General features: G+C 55.0%; 1 protein-coding gene across 1 annotated transcript in view; it reads left to right on the top strand.

Moving 5' to 3' along the window:
* NDRG3 (NDRG family member 3) overlaps positions 1–16,112 on the top strand; it is a 51,990-nt gene that overhangs the window by 27,987 nt on the left and 7,891 nt on the right. Inside the window, exons 3-9 of the mRNA XM_088536068.1 lie at positions 508–543; positions 11,301–11,406; positions 12,066–12,186; positions 12,604–12,666; positions 12,994–13,054; positions 14,795–14,881; positions 15,404–15,460. Of these exons, the coding sequence (XP_088392194.1) occupies positions 508–543; positions 11,301–11,406; positions 12,066–12,186; positions 12,604–12,666; positions 12,994–13,054; positions 14,795–14,881; positions 15,404–15,460 (531 nt within the window). The remainder of the gene's footprint in view (positions 1–507; positions 544–11,300; positions 11,407–12,065; positions 12,187–12,603; positions 12,667–12,993; positions 13,055–14,794; positions 14,882–15,403; positions 15,461–16,112) is intronic.

The following is a 16,112-nucleotide window of genomic DNA, read 5'->3' as shown; positions in this document are numbered from 1 at the left end:
GCTTTCCGTGCCCTCACATTCCCGGGTCCTGCAGTTCGCTGCATTTCCATGGAACAGCGCCAGGCGCGGCAGCAGGGTGGTGCCTGCAGAGCTGCTCGTGTTCTGCTCGTTACCTTAGGTCCTGGGGGCAGTCCTGTAGAGAATTCTGCATTCAGATTTGGAATGGCCCTGGGACAAGACAAAACCGAGCCTGGTAACCAGGCTGCCGTGGGTCTGGCTCCTTCCTGTGTTGGATCTGCCCCCGCTGCAATGTCCTCGCCCCCCAGCTGTGTCCAGGGAAGTCCTCTGGGATTGCAGGGCTTGGGCCAGCCGCCCTGGCGCAGCTCCCTGCATGGTAGTGGCTGGAGCTTGCGTGGGCTGTTTTGTTCCCCCAGGGAGGCTGCTGGCTTGGCAGCGCTTGGGCTGGACCGCGTGGAGTTGGGGTGTCTGAGGGGAGCTTCGTGTTGCTCTTGCTCGCAGTTTTGGGGCACCATGCTGAACACTTTCCTGGTTTTGTTTTTTTAACAGAACACTGCTCGTAACTTCCAGGACTTCGACTGTCAGGTAAGACGTGTCCGGGAGCCGAGGATTGGTGGGTGGCCTCCACGTGGCCAATCAGAAATGCCCAGGGAGAAATGAAGCAGCTCAGAATCTTCGTTTTTAAACTCCTCTAAAAGTTTAATCAAGGAGAGCTAGTATAAGACCAGTCAACAGAAATTGTCCTTCTCTCTTCCCAGTTCTTGAGTAGCTTGTGTGTAGTTTTAACAAGAATATTTCTGTCCCATATGAGCATCTTCACTGGCAAACAGACTCTTGGGCTGCAGTGTCCAAATGAATGAAACGCCAGCGAGCTGACAAACAGTTCCTCCTACGAGGGGAGGAGGAGAAGCGGGTGCCCAGCGGAGCGCCCCGTGGGCTGCCCAGGCTGCAGGGCTGCCCGAGGGCAGGGATGTGCAGGATGGCAGCTGTGGGGACCGGGGGCACCATTTAGAAACACTGGTTCTGGTTCTGCCCAAGGGTTTCAGTAAGCTTCAGCAAGTTCTTCTCCAGCACAGCTGTGCCCCGTTTCACATGCACAGCTCTGCTTGATTGCCCAGAGCTCCTGACAAGAGCAGCACCTGCCTGAGCTCCGTGGTGGCTGCAGGAGGCTGTGCTGGGCTCGTGCTGGGCGCCAGCCCCGTGCCCGCTGCCCTGTCAGGCTGGGAGGGCCGTCAGGTCCTCCCCCTGCTTGGGGCCATGGTTCAGTGCAATGCAGATGATTCCAGAAAACCTGCAGACCTGCGCAGAGCAGGAGTGCAGTACACACAGGCGTGAGGAGGAGAGCAGTAAACACAGCTGTGGGAGGAGCCTGTGTTTTTCCATCTCTTGAGACAGGACACAGAAAGGACGGCCCATCCGGGCAGGCATGTTGCTGCCGGGCAGCAGTTGCTTCCTTGTAGGTTTTAGTGATGTTAAGCCTGGTGACAAAAGAAAGGTCAATCTGCAGGGCTGCCATGTTCATGTCCAGTCTCAGAACTGGCAACAGTGTTAGAGAGGTCTCTCCCCTGTTTTGATGAAGGTAGATAATGGGTTTGAACCGCGTCCCTGCACCTTCCTGCCACTGCCTTACCTTTTGCAACTTCCTCAGCTCTGCCACAGGTGCAGAGTGCCTGAATCCAGACTGGGGGAACGGCTGGAAACAGGAGCAGAGCTTCCGAGGGAGAGTGGCAGGAGCACGGGCTGCAAACACCCTGCATGGAGCCTGCCCCAGCGTCCCTGCCTCAGTGTCCCTGAGGCGCCGCAGCAGCCCCGGGCTTGCTGTGCCTGGGGAATGGGGAGGCAGGAGCGCGTCCCTGCCGCGGAGCCACCGCTCCGGCTTCTTCCTCCTGTTATTCTTTGCCAGCAAGGCACCTCTGCACCCTTCCTTGGAGAACAGCCCCATTGGCAGCAGGGTAGATGCCCTTGACATGAGGCCAGGAGACTCAGGCTTGTGGGTGCGCAGCGCGGCGGCCGCGGGGAGCGGACGAGCGGCGGGGCAGGCGCATGGGCAGCGACCGAGGCCGGGGAAGGAGCCGCTTGCTGCTTCTGTGTGATTTAGATCAGCGCTGAGCTGTGACCATGGCAACAGCTGAGCAGGAGACAAGATGTTCCTTCCAGCAGTGCTCTTGATAATTCATTTTGGTTATTTTTTAGCACCAAGTTGCACAGTGTCTCTTGTGACTACAGATATCTCGGCCGCACCTTCCTCTGCCACTTCTCCCTCGAGGTGCAGGTTCCTGGCATGGCAGCCCCTTCCTGGAGGGACCCAAGAAGGGCCGCGTTAGCACTGAGGTCTCGTAGGGCAGAGTCACTTGGGCCTGAGGCAGGATCCGAGCTGAACAGCTATAAGCACCCACCAGCAAAGCAGGGCTGATAGGCAGGAGATGGTTTCCAGTTACAGTAACGTGGGGTTCTGGATCCGCTGGAGCAGCGGCTGCCAGGAACCTAATTGGTTTTAAGAGGTATTTGGGTAGTTTGTGGGATGGAGTACGAGAGCATCAACAATGTAAGAGCTTCCCCCCAGACCTTTTAATGTTTCTACACTTTTAGAAGTTTTTTGGAAGCATAAGTAATGCTGGGGCTATGCAGGGATTTACAGCGATATTAATAATTTGGAGCCTATTCATTACACTGTTGAGGGGGACATTCTCGTTTACGTTGTGCTGAATAGGGCTGCTGTTACACATGTGCACTTTTAGTGAGGTTATTTTAGAGAACAGTGTTGCAGGTTTGATCTCCACTGTGCTAGATGTGTTGCTCTCCAGCGTCTGCCTTTTCTGAAGGGCGAGCAGGGAAGGCAGGAGCAGTGGCCGTGCCCGGAGATGGGGCGGCGCTCTTGGAGCGGGGTACCCCAGCAGTGGGACAACGTCCAGCTGAGAGCTTTAGTGCTGAACAACTGTCCAGGGCCGGGGCTGGGCAGTGCTGCAAATGCATCCTTTGCTCCCGCGATTCGTTACTGTGGGTTCATGTCGTGTGAGGAAACTTCTAGCCCGTCTGCATCGTTGCCGACTCAGGGATAACGGTGCCCTGTTTTCCTTACACCACTTATCTCGAAGGAAGTGCAATTAACCCTGACAAATGACAGATTGCCTGGGCCTCAGTTAGAACAACTCCCATGTAAGCTGCTAACCCCCTACAATGAAAATGAAAGGGATGGATTGTGTGGTGGGTTAGGGGTCTTTATAAATATTAATCTAAGTAATTCTCAGAAATAAAATGTATTAACCTAAATCTGAGACCTACATTTTACTTGAAAGCTGTGTAAACCCTAATGAAATCTAGGCCTGGCTTCTTACACGAGCCGACAGATGGGGGATTAATGGTCTGGGTGGTCTGGGACAGATGGCGCGGGGACCTGCATGGCCAATAGAGCCGTGTTTGTGCTTTTATCATTATCCGTGCACTGCTTTGGGCTGCTTGAGGAGGAAGCTTCGTGTGGTAGCCTAAATCTGCCCCCTTTCCAGGTGTGTCCCTTAAATGTCAGCGAGGGCCCGGATGAGCTGGCAAAGCCGTGCAGTCCCGCTGCGCTCTGGACTCGGGTGGCACAAGGCGCTGCATGATGGGAGCCCTCACTAGAGCTGTCCCGAGCTGGAGCAGGGACCCGGGCGGCTCCTCCGGGCCATGGGGCCTGCAGGATGTCTGCCGAGAGCTCAGAGCTCCGAGCCGGGAGCGCGGGACGGAGCGAGGCCAGGGCGTGCGGAGTGTAGGCACCGTTCAACACAGAGGAGGGAAGTGGAAGCTGCCCTGGACAGAACTCGCTCTTGTACAACAGCAGTTGGAATTAATTGAAAATGTTTGAAATTAAGTGAAAATATTAAAAGTAGAGATACTTGGTGTCATGTGTAGCCAAAGCAAAAGAGAGCAAAATGCTTCAAAAGTTACCCATAGAGTTCATTGAAGAATTTTTTTTGCCATATTTTTCCATTGAAAGTATCCTCCTTCAGTTGACAGATGTTTCTACTGATTTACTTACGCTGCAAAGATTTTAATGTGGGTTTTTAAGTGTGCTTATTGCCAGGAGCACCCTGGGGTACCGCCCGGCGGGCACAGGCTGCCATCAGTGGCAGAACTCAGACCGTGTTGGTGTTTTTGGCAAAACCACTGAGGCCAGCTTGGCACTGTCACACAGTGACCTTCAATATGTGACGCTTTAAAGCATCTTTGTTTTAATTTCTGTGTTTTTACAACAGCCCAGTACAAAGCTTGGGCATGCTGAGGAAGGGTTTGCTTCCCCTGTACTGCGCAGGGAAACAGCACTGACACCTTTCGTCGAGCGTGGGGAAGGCCACTCTTCTTAGAATTTGTACACTGAGTTCTTATTCTCGTTCAGTGTGCCCAAGTGAAATCAATAGCAACGCAGATGATGCTTTGACACAGAAAGCAATATTTTTTAATGTCTAATAAATGAAGAGCTGCTCTTGAAATTTTAAATCCAGTGTGTCCCATCCTTCAGGGAATGCTTTTGACAACTGCTGCCATGGCAGCAACAGAAAATGTAAAGTTAGAAATGATGCAACTCAAATGTAATTCTGAAGCATTTTTTTTTCATTATTGTTATTACCTGGGGAGCCTTTCTTCTGATCCCCCCCACACCCTGTCATTCTACCTAAAGACTCTGTTTTTTATCAAGCTGCAATCTTGAGTTCCGGACCGCTTTAGCTAGCACAGCTTAGCCTAAAACATAATTCTTAATTTTATCCTGTATGTATTGATGGACAACATTCTTCTTTAGGGTCTCTTTAACCATTAGCTCTGCTGTGTGCGCTAGGGACCACGCTGTGCGGGGAGGGTGGCTGTGCAGGTGCGGTGCTCGGGGGTCTGCGGAGGCACCGGCTGCACTCGTGTCCGCAGGATGCGGCCCCTGAGCTGCAGCTTCAGCAACACACGTGGGCCACGGGCATCGACTTGGCTTGATGCTAGCCGCTGAGGAGGGCTGAAAGCTGAAGAACTGCTGCCTCAAAACGGTGGTGCTGCCTCTCTGCCGAGCTCGGGCGCAAGAGCTGCTGTGCCAGAGGTCCCGTTTGCCCCGAGCTGTTGCGGATCTTGGCGGGTCCCGTTTCCCACACGAGCTGGGAGCACAGGATTGGTGCCCGGGATCACTACTCGGCCTGAGGCAGTGCCGCTGCCTTGCTCGTGACTTTGGATAGTTTATTGGAACACAAGAAAGCTGCGGCTTTAGCTGCTGCTTTTAGCATGCAAGCAGGGCAGCACAGCACAGGGAAGCACGGCCCTTCCAGTGCTCCCTCTCCAGCACGTAGGTGTTAGTATTAATCACTTAATTTATACTGGTCTTAATGACTGGAGGAGTTGGGTCCGCAGAGCTGTGGAGCAAACCTAACCTGCCCCTGCTTCCAGGTCTCCGCAGAGCCACGGGCTGCTCTGGAGCAGAGTCTGCTTTGAGGCAATTCCATCGCTCTCTGGGCTGCCACAGAGCATTAGAAAGGTTTACAGATACATTCGAGATCCATCTTTCAGCATCACCTGCCTTCGGAAGAGCAGCACACGCGTTTGTGTATAAAGTAATAGGTTGGGGGTAGCCGAGCAGCGCCGCTGTCCCCTGGTGCTTCTGTGTTTATGTAACCAGATTACACATCTCGCGTTCCTGCTGCTCTTGGTTCTCACCCAGCGTCTCTCTAATTTAAGACTTAATCCAATTACACAAAGTACTAGAAACTGTTGCCTGCTTGCATAGCCCATGTTGTATTTCCTATTAATAAATTTCTGCTCTGTATGGAAATGAATAATTTAGTTCAAGATGTTGCTTTAAATCTGATTTAGGCTTGCTGCCCACGCAGCCGTCTCCCTCAGCCCCACCGTTTCAAAAATAATTTTGCATGAAGAAGAAGTGGCAAGCACTTAGATACCGACTATGTTAAGGTTACTCTAATGCTACGAGTTACCAGATGGGGATGTTTCACAGTCTTAGAATTTTTTTCTCCCTTAGCTTACAGTCGTAGTTTGCCTTGCTGCTTTTGTAATGCATAGACTTTTGAGGGCAGCTGCCGCGAAGAGCGAGGCAATCTTATCTCTTAATCTTTGTTATTCAATAGCTGTGAGAGGTTGGGCCCTAGGAGCACCCTGAAATGGTTTTCTACCTTTGCCAAGGCACTGGCAAAGATGAGAAAATAAATCGAGGTAAGAATAGCTGTGGCCACTGCATCAAGATGAGAATAGTTGTGACCACTGTGGAAGGGGATGCTCCACTGCCACAGCAGTAGGGTAAAGCAGTAACCGTATCAATGAAGGCAATGTCTGTCATAGATAAAATATCGATTAAAAATAAATTAAAATAAATTTAATCTATGAAATGCCAATCATTTTCGCAGTAGTTTGAGGTCACTAGTGGAGTACCGAAGAGATCTGTGCTGTGACCCGTGCTGCTTTAACCTGTTCTTATGGGCCTGAAAAAGGTGTTGCTGGAATCATCAACTTCATCCGCCTCCGGATAAATATACAGTATGTGCATTGAGTAAACCAGTCCTTCAGCGGGGCGTGAAAGGGCCCCATTGGGGCTGATGATAACCCAGAGGAGTAAGACCTTAAAGTTATGAGAGAGGAGTGAAACTGTCAGCTGTGGCCTCAGAGCTTTCAGCAAGAAAAATCAGTTGTTGCGAGTGGGGACCAGCGAACAAAGCAAGGTCCTCGTGCTGCGGTGGGGTGCAGGGCAGCCCCACGGCCTCGGCGCCATGCAGACGGATGGACGGACAACCGGCCAGGGCGCTGCTGGGAGAGCAGCTCGGGCGAACACCAGCATGGGGAACAGAGGCAGCCGAAGCAGGAGCGGCCACGCAGGCCTGAAGGCATCAGCTCGGGAACACGAATAAGGTCTCAACAGGCCGTCGCTGCCCAGGACTTGGGAAAGGGGGTTGGTTGTTCCCCATCTTCCAAAACTGGGATCTCGCATAAAACACAGGTGTGAGGTGGGGCAAGAAGAAGCTGTTGTTCCATGCCCCGTGCGCTGGTAGACTTCGACTCCTGCGAGCGGGTGTGCACGGAGAGAACGTCGCAGCGACTCCTGAGGGTGAGGCTGCACCTCTGCCGCACACACTGCAAAGGGTTAGGAAGCGGAGTGGGAGCAAGCCCATTACCAGGACGGCGGGTGAGGAAGCAGCAGGACGTAGCAGCTGTTTCGTTGCTCCAGAAGCTCCGCTCAAGGCTCGTGGGCTGGACGGCGCCTTGGTGCCCAGCTGCAGAGCGGGGCTCCAGCCGCCTGCGCCGTGTCCTGGTGCGCACGCCCCAGGGAGCTGCCGCTGCCTGGGGCGACACTCTCCAGCCCCGGGTTTCACCGTGAGCAGCAGCTGCGCGTGCAGGACACGCGTCCAGTCCCATGCTGAGAGCGGAGCTGCCACCGCTCGCACAGTTCCTATCTGCAGCAGTGTCTGCAGCTGCTGGTGTTTTCACCTGCTGTACCACCAAGTGTAAAAGATACAATCTCTTTAGAGAAACCGCTGATAAAGTTTCCAGCCCTCAAGCGAAAATTAAGTATTATCAAGCAACTCAAAACCAAAGAGTTGATCGCCACCTTCTCTTGCCGTCAGCTCGCTTATTTTGCAGAACACGTGTTTGATAAAAGTGCAGCTGCCTCCTGGCCGCGTCTCCCTCGCCTGCCTTCTCCCATTGCTGCTGCCTTCGCTCCAAACCCGATCGCTCTTCAGACCGTAGCTGGTGTTAGGCGGCAGCGAGGTAACCAGCCTTGAATGTCCTCACAAGCCACATGACGCAGCGTGTTGAAGCCTGGCTGGAGAAGGGAAGCGAAGGAAACGGTGTCCGGGAATACCAGCGCGGGCAGGAGCCGTCCCTGAGCCGTGGGCCGGGGAGGAGGAGGAGGCAGGCGGCCGCTCAGGCCGGGGCGCGTGCGGGAGAGCGCGGCCTCCAGTGCCCTTCGCTCCCCCGCGGCCCCCCACGCTGTGGCAACCGCGTTACCTGCTCCGTGTTCATAACCCGCTCGCCAAGTAATGGCCTGTTCTGCCTTTCCTGGGCAATTAGGGAAGTGATTGCATCTTGCCAGGTTAGAGGATCACTGGTGTTGCCATCATAAGCCTGATACCTAAGCTCTATATCCAGCATCTGCCTCGTGCTATCCCTCGGCTTCGGTATCTGGGAGAGCTGTTTTGGAGAGCAGTGGGTGACAGGGAAATCGTAACTTTATGACACCTGACAACACTTTTGTCCTTTGCAATCACAGATCAAGATAAAAGCCCTAAAACTACCGGGCAGGTTACAGAGGAAATCAAGTTCCCTGGCACTGGGAAACATGAAGGGGACTTAGGGGTAAAACTGAGCCGAACCTGCCAAGGAACTGCGAGGAGGTCAGCGTGGGGCTGTGGTGGGTGGCTCTACGCAGCCAGGCCTGCTGCTTGTGCTCTGGAGCTCCAACCCCCCTTTCTAAAGGCGAAAGGATTTAGTTGGGGAAAGCAGCTGAGGGAGGAGGATTCCCAACTTGTCAGGGGACTAGCAAGACAAGAAGCGCCCGTCGCTCGCGGCTCTACGGCTGTACCACTAGGGAAGAAGGGAGCCACTCCGTGGGCCAGAGTAAGAAGTTGGTAGCATCCTAAATCTTTCAGCGTGTTACTAAGGGCTGTGGAAGCTGGGTTTTCTCAAGTTGTATTCTCTCCTCTGTGGGCATTTACTTTAGTTGAATGACTTATTTGGGCTTAATTCAGGATGGAATAGGTTTAAACTGTACTAAGGCATCTCTTGGTTTAAATAGAAGTTTCTGTGTAACTTTTGCTGATGAGATTCGACTTAATGGGATGTTGCCCTGATGTGATTGTGAACAGGATTAAAGGGACTCTAGATGTTGCTGGTGGGAGGCAGGGTATGGAGAAGTGAAAAATCCCGCAAGGAAGCGGGCAGCTGCAGGAGTGCTAATGCCAGTGCGGGGTGAGCCAGGGGCCGGCCGGCCGCACGGGTGCGGGGGCTTCTTGGGCCTTCAGAAACATCTTCTCAGTAAGCCCTGATTTCCCAGAATGTCACTTTGCCCAGTGCGTAAAGCCAGAAGTAAGTGGGAGAGGAATGACTACTCCTTAGCTCAAGGCAACTTTTTTCCTTCCCGTGTAGAGAGCTCACCCCAAGCTCAGCTTTTCAGCACACAAAAATGCAGCATGCAGCAAATGCATGGGAAGCGCCCTGAGCTGCTTGAGTCAACGGTCTGAGGAGAGGTGGGAGTTTTGCTGCTGGTGCCTTGTCTAAGTCTTCCTCCTAGTGGAAGTGCACGTTTACACTAATAGTCAGCTTGAAGATAATTCCAGAAAAGACATTGCACTGCTGATACTATACGTATATATTTTTTTACTATGTCATCAGCTGCTTTTTGGTTTCCGTGCTGCTCTTGCTGCTTGCTCTGGTGGGGTTTCGTGCTCCTGTTTTGATAGCTGACCTTTTGCTTGCTGCAGCTAACACGCGACAGCCCTTGGGAGGAGCAGGTTTATGAGACGGGTGAGTCCTTGCGACGCAGCCGTGCGCCCCGGGCAGGGTTACTGCTCCCAGCGCCCCGCGCCCTGGAGCCGCCGCCAGCGCTTGAGAGACAGGCAGAAATGAGCAAAGTAGGATTGAAAAGATAAATAAAAAGGGAAAGAAAGGGCAAGCTGGATAGTTTCCTGCCAGGTCAGCGGCCAGTGCCAGCAGTAGTTAAAGCTGCTTATGGAAGGGACCAGCAGCAGCCCTTGCTGGCAGACACCCGCTTTCCGTGGCACGAAGCCGGTAGGCAGCCTGGGCTGCGCCAGGGCTGCTGGCTCTTCGCGGGGTCCGTATGTGCCGCGCGACTTGGCCACCTCTTGCTGAAGGACTCGCTAGCGCCTGCTGACCCGACAAGTGCCGAGAGCAGCGCGCTGACTGGGGCTGAGCAACCGGCGCTTGGTGCAGTCAGCAGCTTTTGCTTTCCAGGGACTCCTGGTTTCTTCCACGTGTGCATTTTAGTAGAAAGGCGCAAGGAAGGCCCCGCTGCTTGGAGGAGAAGAGCGCAGCCAGGGGTGATCAGCACCACAGAGAAATTGCTGCCTCTTTCTCTGAGGATCCTTCAAAGCCAAGTGGAGAGGAGGCTTCAGGCCGCCTTGGATGATGTGGCCATGGCAGCTTGCTCCTGTTGGGACACTTCTGCGGGGAAGGAAGGAGGCTTCGGAGCCCCCGGGAAGAAGGGAGAGAGGAGGATCTGTCAGTAGAAGAGGTGAATGCAGCTGACCCACAGCGAGCGCTCGGGGATCTCCAGAGAAGGGGGAGATGGGTTTCTGTGTGCTGCAAGCCAGGTGCTTCAAGCTGTTCTGTACTGCTCTAAGCACAAGTTACTGGAAAAGACAGTGTTTTGTACATTCACACACTTTGTATAATCTAGTAAAAAATACGTTTGAGGTTACAATGTTCTGTCTTCAGGCTCAACCAAGAGCAAATTCCCTAAATAGATTCCTTTTTTTTAACATTGAGAAGACAGTAGGGGGAGGAAGGGGCAAGATGAGCAAACGGCAACATTCGTCTCCCTGGATTCCTGCAGGTAGGGCGGGAGTGGCGGCGCCGCAGCCCTGCATGCCGGCAGCCTCTGCAGTCACCCGTGCGTGCAGCCGCGCTGCGCCGGGCCCCTGCGCTCATGGCGCTCCCTGTTTCCATCCCTCCGAGCTGGTGCTGCCTGCATGGCAGGGCTGTGCCTAGGGCTCCTCTCGATCCCTTGTGCCCCATGCAAAGCACTCTCGGTAAACTGCTGGGAGGAAGCACGTAGCCTGGCAGCGAGCGCCTGTGAAGCCCGTCGTTTCCCATCGTTTCCCATTGTTTCCCATCGTTTCTACATGCTGCTCTGCAGAGCCCTGGCTGGAAACCGGCGCAACCTGCGGTGTCTGTGCAGGTGCCAGAGGGGCCCACGGGTGTTTTTACTATCGTGTTACCAAATCTGGCAGCAGCAGGAAGGTCTTCTATGGTACAGACAGTGACTCAGAACTCCCTGGCGTGCCAGGTCGGGCTGGAGGCGAGCTGCAGCCGGCGCCGCCCTGGCCACATGGCCCCGAGAGCGGCAGAGCAGGCAGAGGCCCGGGGGCAGCGCTGCGGCTGCTGAGGCGGTGCTGGCGCTCACGTGCGCCCAGGCCCAGGCAGCTCCACTCGGCTCTGCTCGGCTGCTGGGAGGCCACGGAGCGCCCGGGGGCTCTTTGGAAAGAAGACTTGTGGTCAGCTGTGACCATGGCCAAGCGGGGAGCCATCCTATTGGGATAGGGAAGGAGATGGAAAATGCGCGTGAGGCTTTTGCTGCTGGCCCTTGGCTACGCCGCCCTGCAGCCCAGCCAGCACATGTAGTGGTGGCATTGCTGCTTCTCTCTCTGCAGGAACATGACATTGAGACAGCGTTTGGAGTGGTCCACGTCACCATGCGGGGCATTCCAAAGGGGAACAGACCCGTCATCCTCACGTACCATGACATCGGCCTCAACCGTAAGCTTTTGATGTGTCCTTAGCCAGGTCTGCTTGCAGAGTGTGTGAAAGGCCAGTTTTAAGCAAGATTCCCAATAAATTGTTGTTCGCGGTACCTTCACTCGAGTGTGGGCACCAGCTGGCCTGGCCTGGAGCTGAAATGAGGCAGCTCCTTTAGGGACAGGGCTGCTTGAGAGCGCGCCTGGCGCGTTCCTGTGTCCCACAGCCCTCAGGAGCAGGGCTGGGCCGCGGTGGCTCCAGCTGCCCTGCCGCACTGTGTGACGCAGCTGGTCACCATGAGGTGCCACCAAGCATCTCTTCCCACGGAGGCTGGGCAGGTGAGAGGTCCCTGCCAGCAGGCTGCTGTAGTGCTCCTAGGGCAGCAGCCCCTCAGCAGCTCTTCCCGCAGGTCTTCTCAGCCCAGGTTGCTGCTGTGCTCACACAGGTGCCCCCAGGACGCTCCGAGGGGGTCCAGCGCCCGCAAGGCCCCGCGGTGCTGGGCCTGCGTCTGGGGCCGTCGCTTGTCTGGGCTGCCAGCCCTGCGGCTGCTGGGTGCTCTGCTGGGAGCCGTGCAGCCCCCAGCACCCACGGCTCGGCCATGCAGCAGTGTCAGCCTCACGGGGATTTGGGCCCCAGTGCCTGCAGGGGATCTTAGTGAGCGTCTCGCTTTCCTCTTGCAGACAAATCCTGTTTCAATGCGTTTTTTAACTTTGAGGACATGCAAGAGATCACCCAGCATTTTGCTGTGTGCCACGTGGATGCACCCGGGCAACAGGAAGGAGCCCCCCCGTTCCCATCTGGGTAAGAACTCCGGACATTCCCTGCAGTCCCAGACGTGGGTGCATCCGTCTGCCCGTGGGAGACTCAGGCGGAGCTGGGCGGGAGGCGCCTTGGAGCAGAGCAGGTGGGAAGGAGAGGAGGCTGCTGGGGCCACCAGGGAGCCCTCCTGCGGCCTGGGCCCGACCTGGGCTCGGCCTGGGCTAGGCCCTTGCTAGCGGCGACTGCCGGCAGCAGCATTCTGACTCAGGAGCTCTTGTCCTCTTGCTGCTAGGGTGTGAGCCCTGCTGCAGGCTGGGCTGTAATGTCATAGCACAGTTAGTACTGTACACATGCCTGGCATGTGCTCCTAGTTCCTCCTGCCCTGGGGTAGAACTTGGGGGTAACCTCTGATGAGCTCTGTTTGGAGGTGCTTTAATTTCTGCTTTGCTTGACTTTCAGGTACCAGTATCCCAGTATGGATGAACTGGCTGAAATGCTCCCTGCTGTTCTGACACACCTGAAGTAAGTCCTGAAAGGAAACAGGGTGAGCAACTGGTTAGAGCCATTCCTGCACCTCCCTGTATCTCTGCTTGCAACATCTCCTATGCTCGTGGAGTTGTCTCAAGAGGCTTGAGCACCTCCTAACCCAAGTAACCCTGTCTGGTTCTTGTGCTGGCAACATTTTCTGCCCCTTGAGACAGTTTATGGCTGCTGCATCACTGCTGGACCGTTTTCAAAATGAGCCATAAGTGAACAGACGGATGCAGAAAGGGGAAAGGTTTTGCCTCTGGGGTGCTTCGGCTGTGAGCTTGAGATAGCCTTGCTGATTGTGAAATGCCTGTGTTTCAGCCTGAGAAGCATCATTGGGATTGGCCTGGGAGCTGGTGCTTATGTCCTCAGCAGGTTTGCGGTAAGTGTCTTCATTCCCTTGTGTTGTGACCTGGACGAGCTCCCGTCTCCCACTGATCGTTTGTGAGGCACAGGCAAAGCAGCAGTAATTACAGCAGGCAAGCAGGGGCCCCGAGAGCTGCTTCCCATCCAGATGGTTAAACTGGAGCAGCCAAAGATGCTGTGAGGTAGACGTGGGAGGGTTGAGACCGCTGTCTGTGAGTCAGCAGAGCTCCATCCTGGCTGCTGGGGGTATCCAGGCTGAGAACAGTTATGGATTTGTAGAAGAAACTGAAGCTGTGCACGGCTCACATCCCCTGGCAGTGTTATTGTGTGCTGATTCCAGTGTTTGTGACACCAAATAATTCATGTGGTGCTGTGACCCAGCACTGCAGGGAGATGGGGAATGTGCTTTCCCACTGGCTGGAAAGGGGATCTCATACTCCTCCCGTAGAGAGGAAGGTGATAGCTTTGCGTTCTTAATCAATTATACATTTCTCTCTTGCAGAGGGTGTATAAGCATGTGAAGTCAGTGAACACCGTGCAGCTCCTAGCAACCTCCTGAATATTTCAGGGACATTCTCAGGAGGAGCACATGGAGCTGCTGGCGGCCACTTGGGCATCTCACAGCTACCCCTCCTCCAACAAGTTCTGGGGTTCCCATTTCCTCTAGTCAATGTTGTGTTTGGGCAGAGAGCCGAGGGGAGTCCCGGCGGCGGGTGGTTGCTCTGCTCCTTGTCCTGTGAATCTTGTGCAATTAGCAGCCTTAGTAAAGAGGAGGTCACTAGATCAGCTCCGTGAAGTGTATGTGGGGCTGCGCTCCGATCCGCTGTGGTGCACAGCACGCGGGGCAGAGCCCCAGCACAGCCCTTCCGTGCAGTCAGTGTTGATATCCACTGCTGGCCTAAAGCTTTGTGTTTGGTTTGGTCTTCGAGTTTAGTGCCTAGAAGCACAACTCGTGTCATTACGGCAGCCTCCACAGCTTGTTATGGAAACAGTTCAGGGGTCCATGCCAGGTGGGAAATGCAAGCTGAAAGCATGTGGACCCAGGAGAGATGGGATGACTTCTCAGGAGCTTTTGATGTTGCTGTGGTTGTCCCAAACAGATGGGGACCTGAAAGGACCACAGGGTGGGTGTGCTGCCCTTGTGTTCTTTGGATGATGCCCAAACCTGGGGCATCCCTTCTGTCAGTGCCTTGACCATGAGGGGCTGTGAATCGAGGTGTTGTGTGGAGGTGTTGGAGCCAGGCATGCCATGGCCTGGCAGCTCTCCACTGCTACGAGGCCTTCGGGATGGGACGGATCCCTTTCTCTGGGTTCTGTCACAGGGATGCAGAGGTCTCCACTAAGGGAAGACTGTCCTGTCCTCAGGGTGCAGAAGGAGGTGCTCTTGGGGCACAGGAATTTGAGTACTGCCTAGCCAAAGTGGAGCAGACAAAGTCCCTGCTTACAGTCCTATGGTACATGAGGTCTGAGCGGGGACTGCTGAGCTGCAGCAGCTCCTGGGCCCACAGCAGTCTCTGCTGAGGCCCGCTCAGCCACGGGTGCCGTGTGAGCAGTGGCTCCCTCCGCGCCAGCGCGGCCCTTCCAGGGAGCTGGGCCTGGCTGGAGGCTGCTTCTGCTCTGCTCTGAGGAGGCTGCCGCAGCCGGCCTGGAGCAGCCCACTGCTGAAGGCGTGGCCTTGCAGGAAGCCCTGCGGACGCCACGCCGGCCCTGGCTCCGCTGTGCCGTCCTGCTCAGCGTGCCTGTGCTCTCCCTGCAGCTCGGGCACCCAGACTTGGTGGAAGGACTTGTGCTCATTAACATTGACCCGTGTGCGAAGGGCTGGATCGACTGGGCAGCATCCAAGGTGAGATGTTCCTCTCCCTGTGCATCTCCTGCTTAATGAACAGTATGTAGAGTAAGAAGAGAAAGGACAGAGTACAGGCATTCATCAGTTTATGGCCAAAACTGCCATCCCTGCTGTTTCCTCAGTCTGGATGTAGTGCAGCTTCTGCAGCGGGAGCGGGTGTGGGTGTGACTGTGCAGAGGCAGATAAGGAGCTGCTGAGTATTCACTTTTCCTCTGAATTAGTGGCTGTGCTTGCAGGCCCCCTTTGGCTGAGGTTGAATGGATCTTTTAATCATTCTGTTATTCCAGACACTTAATAGGAGTTATTAATGATTCCAAGTTTCTGGAGAGCTTGCATGGGCTGCTTAGGAGATTTGCCCACCCATGCACCACCCTCCTCCCCCAAAAAAGACATTTATTTTGTAATGTCCTTTGAATAGTTTTCCTCATTATCATTAATCTGAGGAGTTGATCTAGAATTTGCAATGAAACAGCATTTTCCAGTTCTTCTCCCTCCTGCTCATTCATGGTTCCTCTTCAGTTTTCAGGCTGGACAACCAACATAGTGGACATTGTCTTGGCACACCACTTCGGCCACGTGAGTAACCAGCAGCCGTTACAGCCCGTGTTACTGCTCAAGGGACTGCTCTTGTATGCACTTGCTCTGAAGGAGCTCTAATCCACCAAGCAAGGGCTGCCACAGCTGGGCGCTGCATCCGCGCGTTGCGGAGCCGTGCGGACGTGAGGGAGCAGTGCCTGCACCGTCCTCTCCACGCTGCGGCTCTGGGGAGCGAGCAGAATCCCTGATTCTGGTGCTGCAGAAATGCTCTCCTGGTGCTGCTGGCCGGCTGGCTGCACGAGCAGGTGGCTCGTGGTCCTCTATAGCTGTGTAGCCATGCGGAGCTGCTGCTGGAGCCCCGCCGTGCCAGGGCTCCACCGGCGGATGAGTGTTTGTGTGTGTGTGTGTGTGTGTCCCCACATGCGGGGCTGCAGCGCTGTCCTCATCCTCTTCCATCTCGGTTTCAGTAGGGGCAAATCAGCACTTCCCGAGTGCCTGGTGCTGCAGCCAAACTTTCTCTCTGGAATTTGCTAGCTCCCATCCAGCAAGCTGCCGGGGCAGTGGAAGGGTTTGTGCCTTGTGCATGTGGTGTGTGATTTGTAGCAGATAGTCCCTGACCTGGAGCCTTCGGGTAACATCGCCCATCAGCTCTGGAGGGGGTCCCGGAGCTTCCTGCTGCCTAGAGCACATG

This window comes from Tinamus guttatus, unplaced genomic scaffold (genome assembly GCF_059628265.1).
Source record: "Tinamus guttatus ecotype Peru unplaced genomic scaffold, ASM5962826v1 Tinamus_guttatus_pri_ptg000650l, whole genome shotgun sequence".
In the NCBI taxonomy this organism is placed as follows: Eukaryota; Metazoa; Chordata; class Aves; order Tinamiformes; family Tinamidae; genus Tinamus; species Tinamus guttatus.
Note: the sequence above shows the minus strand (reverse complement) of the source record. Positions and strands in the feature narration are given on the sequence as shown.